The 6,552-nt window shown below is 28.1% G+C and overlaps 1 protein-coding gene across 1 annotated transcript; it reads right to left on the bottom strand.

Moving 5' to 3' along the window:
- Nucleotides 1-446: 446 nt before the first annotated feature.
- Nucleotides 447-3,948, bottom strand: LOC137811933 (putative branched-chain-amino-acid aminotransferase 7). The gene is made up of 10 exons (XM_068613795.1): nucleotides 3,738-3,948; nucleotides 3,138-3,239; nucleotides 2,835-2,997; nucleotides 2,514-2,690; nucleotides 2,295-2,426; nucleotides 2,109-2,204; nucleotides 1,444-1,560; nucleotides 1,251-1,346; nucleotides 955-1,067; nucleotides 447-689 (listed from the first exon to the last, which is right to left on the bottom strand). The coding sequence occupies exons 2-10, from the start codon at nucleotides 3,182-3,184 to the stop codon at nucleotides 575-577; spliced, it is 1,056 nt and encodes a 351-aa protein (XP_068469896.1). The 5' UTR covers nucleotides 3,185-3,239; nucleotides 3,738-3,948; the 3' UTR covers nucleotides 447-574.
- Between the last annotated feature and the right edge of the window lie 2,604 nt (nucleotides 3,949-6,552).

Here is a 6,552-nt window from a genome sequence, read left to right on the forward strand (position 1 = left end):
GCCGACCAGGCTTGACCTCGACACGAGCTAACTCGACTCTACCTGGACCTGGGCACAAGCCAAGTTATTCCTAGGTTTAGACTGACTCAGCTTGACTTTGATTTAGACCAACTCAACTCGACATTGACCCCGAATCTTCTCAGCTTGATCTCTGGTCCGGATCGACTCTAGTCTACCATGTTATATTTTTCCTTTTTTGGTACTCTCGTACATGTTACTTTGTGCTTCATTCTATTATATGTGAGATTTATAAATATATGATCATATTTTTACTATATTACTTTTGATTCCACTCCATTTCATTCTAACCCATTTTATTCCCATCTAATAACATTCGTTCAATTCCCACATAAAAACAACTAAAATATTTTCGTTAAGTTATTAATAACAGCTAAAAAGAACAGATAAATGTGAGACAAAAAAATTTGCATAATAGAATTAAGCAGTTGATGAATTTGAAACCTTTATTAAATTAAGAAAACTAAAAGTATAAGTTTTCATATTACGAAGAACTTGTAAAAAAATAAACTCAAGTAATAACTCAATGTTCGGATGAAATAGCAATCATCTTCATTTAAGAGACTATGACTGTCCATGACTTTTTATCCTCAAGACACCCTGTTTGAACTCCAACAAGTGTTTGGCGTAATTTTGCAGACAATGTTTCTGGCCCTGTTTTGTAATTCGTCCTGCATTTGGGCAATAGTAAAGTTATACGAGGGAAGATGCTTTAAATATAAGAGTTGAATTAAGATACTTTTTGGTATATTAATTTATACATAGTTAGCATAAAAAAAATTTATACTTGACATCCAATAAAAAAATCACTAAAATGATTATTGAAAAAATAAATAATTTTATTCTATATAACAGTGTAAAAAATGGTTATATTCTAATTGAATTCACTTAGCATACTGAAAACAAAGAAATAGAATAATTGAAGTGAAATTTAACCTTGTTTCCTTATAGGTAACAGATGCAACAGAGCTGAGAACCACTGCAGTTCCTGTGCAGAACATTTCGTCAGCAGCTAGCATTTCCTCCACTGATATGGAACGTTCCATGACCTGAACATAATTCAAGTAACCCCTTCCTCTGTAAGTAACTAAATATTGAGAGCATTTTTTTCCGTACAAACATAGCTAAGGTAGATTAGGTATATTTTCTAAAAGCAAGTTAATTTGCAGAAAATGAAACCATTAAGATTAATCAATATACGTGCCAATAATTGAAAGAAAATCAAGTAATACCTGATAACCCAAATCAATGGCATATTCAATGATGGATTTTCGTGTGATACCAGGCAGAATGGTTCCATCTATTGCTGGAGTGGAGATAGTGTTGTCCTTCATGTGATTAAATTAAACAAATTTTGTTCAGACTATCAAATAGTTTTGGATATATAAATTGTTAATAGCTTGCTCACATAGATAGTGTTCAGACCTTCACAACAAATAAGTTGGATGATGAGGCCTCCTCTATATATTTTCCTGTTGCAGAGTCTAAGAACAACACATCGGAGAATCCATTGGCCTTTGCATCAGTTGTTGCAGTATAAACCTATGGCATCACAAACATATAAAGATAACATACTGAATCAAGGGGAAAATTATATTTCAAGGCAACTTTTAATATGATTTATTATTTTGAGACTCGTACCACACACATATATGTGAAATTTTTAATTTAACAAATAATTTTTGGATCTCACAAAATTATTATACTCTTTCAACACAATTTAAAAAAAAAGACAAAATCAGTGATTTTTTAAAAACTTAAATTTATGTATAACTTCTCATTATAATTATAAAAATAAAAAATATTTTTTTTTAAATCATCAATAAAAATATCTTTTTGACATAAAAGAAAAAACTCATTCATACTTCTTCATATAATTTTTTCAATTTTTAAAATTTATAATGATATAATACATAAATTCGTGTGTTTCATATTTTATATTTTGGACATTACAAATGTCAAGTGTTCATTTTGTATTGAATGTCTTGAACTAGATAGGTTTTGATTAAGTAAAATTATGAATCATTCAAAACAGATATTCAAGATGGAAAAGATGTTTTATTGATGATGTATCAGTAGTGTACGCTTACAGGGGCATAATTGGTGATACTTTTGATCCCTCCAGTTCCACCGTTCCCAGATATTGCTCGATATAGTTTATCCTCCACTTTTAAGTTCAGTGGACCCTGCAATAATTAATCAAGAAGAAATTTCAACAAGTTGTAAGTAAATTTTTTGTCCTTGTATTGTAAAACATGTGGAAATCCAAAAGTTACCTTGTGGTAGCTGCCAACTGGAGAACAGTAAATAAGAAATGTATACTCAGGTGCTGGTGCCAAACCTAACAGTGGTCCTGTTCCAATGAGCAAGGGTCTAATATAGAGTGACCCTTTTCCTGGAGGAGGCACCTGTTTCATATTTGAAGCTTAGTTTGTTTTTCAACTTCTTCATAGATCATAGAGATGAATGAATAGGATGAGGAAATGAATGAATACCCATCGTTTGTTGGCAAGAACTGTCTGCTTTACAGCATTGACAAATTGTTCAACAGATGGGGATGGCATACACATTCTATCTGCTCCACTCTTCATGCGTAGACCATTCTCATCTGGTCGAAATAAAAGTATACGCCCATCTTCAGTTCTTTGTGCCTTGAGCCCCTCAAAGATTCCCTGAAGATTCACAAGTTTACATATTTGTGAGGCTTAGCTACGCAGAGTTTGATTTATGAACTGCATGAAATCAACTTCGATGCTCAAAGCTTATCATTGATAAACATTAATGAATCATTAAGCACTACTGTGTGGCATAAGAACCTGTCCATAATTTAATATCCCAGCAGAAGGGCTGATCTCAATGTTACCATAGGGAAGGAGTGATCCTTGTGAAAACTTATCTCCTTTTGCACATTTCATGACATACATGTAATCTGTGGTAACTACACTGAATCCAAGTTCATCCCAATTAACCTCAGCAGCACTGATTTCAAGACAAAAACAGGGTGATCAAACTTCAAATTCAAAATCACCAATATTGAAATATTCTATTATCAAAACATGATTAAACCAAGTTCATATATCATTGTCTTATTCATTAAAAGGCAATTAATCGCTCAATACCTTTCAGAACCGCTATTGGTGTTCTCTAAATTAGAAGTGGGAGACATAGCTGTGATCACGGGGTTTTGCTTTCACGTGATGCAAGGCTCCACACAAAAATACCTGTACAACAACCATACATACGTTGATGTCATGTCAGAATATACTATTGTTACACACACTCGCACGTATGAAATTATATTTTTTAAAGAACACATGTAAAATTAAATATCTGATCAAAATTAAATATTCTTTAAATATAAAAGTTAAAATTTACAAACAAATAAAATAAAAGAAGTACAGTTATAAATAAGAGTTAAAAATGCAAAATTATAATTTAATTTTAAACTTTTGTCTAGAGAGGGAATAACATGTTTGATTTTAGGTCTTGAATCCCTGATTGAGATAATGTTGGTGATGTAGGAGGTGTATGAATGTGGTTTAAAGAAATAACAATGGTAAAGAACAGGATGCGCGTGGAAAAAGGGTAGCAAGTGACAGATTTGAAGAAATGTTAGACATTTGCAGAGGTAAAAATGGAAGCGAAAGATGTGATTGTGAATCGGTATTGAGTTGGAAGATTCATTAGAAAGTGAAGCAATGCAATGGGAAAATGAGTACCTTTGTAGATCCCTTGACGTAGGAGTGGAAAGAAGAAGAGAAAGAAAAGGTTTAGATGGAAAGAATGAAAGAGATAAGATAGATGCGAAGAGGAATGAAAGAGATAGTGATGACAAAGGATGCTTTTTATTTTCAAAATCTGTAACCATCATCACAGGAAAACAAATAACAACCACCTGCTTCTCATCACGAATTAACACATGTTTAACTCAATTTTGATAAAGACATTTTCATTCACTTATACTAGCTGCTGAAACACAGGAGCTACTGTACATGTGTGGATCCGTTTTTCTATTTTTATCATTTATATATAATTTTAAATTAAATAAAAATGTCAATTAAATCAAAAAACAATTTTGTAGTCGTATTTTTTATTTTTATTATTTATATAAAATTATGTTTAATGTTAAAAATTAAATAAAGATGTCAACTAAATGAAATAATAAGAAGAGATAAAAACTATAATGTTTTAGAGAGTTGGAGATATAAAAAAAATTACTTCACATTGTAAGAACTTTTCCAGATAAATAACGCTTAATAGTCTACTCCTTCCACGTTTTACAAACTATTTTATATTTAAAATTTAAAATTGATAACTAGTTTTTACGAAAAATACGAAAGGACATTGGAATATTAAAAAAAAAATTGTCCCTCTATCTCTCTTTCAATTAAATAAGAACAAATTAAAATGAAATAAAATCAATATTAATATATGAATTGAGAATTAAAAAGGAGAATCCCATAAAAATGAAATAAAATCAAATATTAATATATAAATAAAATAGAAAAAAATAGAGCAATTAAAGAGGAGAATCCCCTTTATATATAAATATTCATGATATAATGTTATAAAAATGAAAATGTTAATTTTAAATTTTTTGACAATTTTTTCACTGACAAGATTTTAATATATTCACTGGATACTAGATGTAACAAAAACATTTAATTAAAATTGTACACAATTCCATGTAGAGAAATATATTGACCAATACGTATAAAATAAATAATTTTACCAAAACAACGATTATTAATGGAGAAAGTATTAAAAAAAATGCACAAATAACTTCTACCTAATCGAATAGCATGCAGTATATAGTTTATATGAACACAAGATGATTCATTATCGAAACAAAAGAAAAATATTTTTTAAATTATTACAAAAGTGTATTAATTTGCAAAAGAATTAATAATGGCATGCAACACTCACAATAAAATGACCAAAATAGTAAAATTTCAGCAAACACAAGCTAATTAATACAAATAAACCAAGGTAAAAACGTTATTCACATAAGAAATCAACTAACCACAATCTGCCTTAAGGTCACTTAAACAGTGAAACTATTTTTATTTTTAAATTTATTTTTTAAGATGATATTCATCATCATATTAGTAATTTTCCTTTCTACAATCCATGTCTCACATGAAATAATTTAATAGACGAGAATCTCACTTTTACAATATGGTATCATATTCTTCGTCCAGATTTGATTATTATAGTGAGTTTGACATTTTTTGTTTTATGTCACTCCTCGTTTTTCACGAGGATAATTAAATAAGAAACTTGTACTGTGATGTAACGTAGCTTAAAAATATGAATTCGTTATAATATATAAAAGATATAAATGTAATTTTATCATGACAATTTTATAAAATTGAATTATATTTTTAGAGTTTATTTTTTAAATGATATTAAAGTTTATTTTAATAAAATTTATTAAACCTTTTGTAATTTTTATATAAGAAAGTGGGTTGATAATTTCATATTAATATTAAGCTAGTTTAAAGTTACTTTTTTATATTGAAATTGATTTTAAATTCAAGATAAAGTAAACATTTACAAATGATAGGAGAATTAGAAATAATCTAAGAATATTCTGTCTGTCTATTCTCATGAATTTTCAAGGATACCATTAAGCAAAATACACTAAAGATCTAATTGGAAGTTTCACATTCAACTTTAGCCATTAATACTAGTAAAAACAAGGGTATATATAAGGATATATTAAGATACTATTTTGTTTAAATCTATTAAGATAGTATTCTTAAATTTAATTAAATAATTTTTTCTATCCTTTTAAAATAGTTAAAGTTTAATTTTTGTCCCTCCAATATTTTGTCTGTTTTTATCGTTAAAAATTAAAAAAAAATTATTTTTTTTCAAATGTTCAAAGATTGTAGTTGATATTGCTGTCATGGCTAATAGAGAGAGACATTTTGAACAGACATCTTCACATTACTCCCACCAGGCACATTAATTTATTTTATTCCTAAGAAAAATAAAAAGGTTTGATGGTAATTCCTATGAAACTTAAAATTTGACTTTAGTTTCTAAAAATTAATTTTAGTCATAAAATTTTCAAAATTTTAATTTTTATAAAATATTATATTTTCATTTTAAATATATTAAATAGTATTAAAAATTATATAATTTCACTACTGATCATCTTATTGTCACGGGAGATGATATATGTTCATATATCCAAAATTTGGTTATGATTGCTTATGAAAACTAAAACCTTCATCAAAACTTAATTATGCTAAAGAAAATATTGGGTCAACTGACTTTATTAATCTAATATATCATATTCAATTCAATAGTATGGATAAAATATTTTTTAAAATGGAAGAAAAATGGGCTATTTATTCTACATGGAAGAAAATGTTGCCTAATAAGTCTCACTTTTTTTTCAAGATTATTAAGATTATGTTAAAATATTATTAAGATTATATTGCTTATCAAAATTTTCAAACTAACCTAGGTACACATCAGTATTACAAGAAAATCACTAAATATAAATTAATTAATTTAAAAATA

Source organism: Phaseolus vulgaris, chromosome 2, assembly GCF_000499845.2.
Source record: "Phaseolus vulgaris cultivar G19833 chromosome 2, P. vulgaris v2.0, whole genome shotgun sequence".
NCBI lineage: Eukaryota > Viridiplantae > Streptophyta > Magnoliopsida > Fabales > Fabaceae > Phaseolus > Phaseolus vulgaris.

What these genes read in the sequence shown, in the direction of transcription:
- LOC137811933 (XM_068613795.1), bottom strand. Translation starts at nt 3,184, where the DNA reads ATGTCTCCCACTTCTAATTTAGAGAACACCAATAGCGGTTCTGAAAG. An exon ending in GTATCACCAATTATGCCCCT is followed by an intron (nt 1,561 to 2,108) that starts GTAAGCGTACAC and finishes GTGATGCCATAG; the next exon opens with GTTTATACTGCAACAACTGA. An exon ending in CCATTGATTTGGGTTATCAG is followed by an intron (nt 1,068 to 1,250) that starts GTATTACTTGAT and finishes AATTATGTTCAG; the next exon opens with GTCATGGAACGTTCCATATC.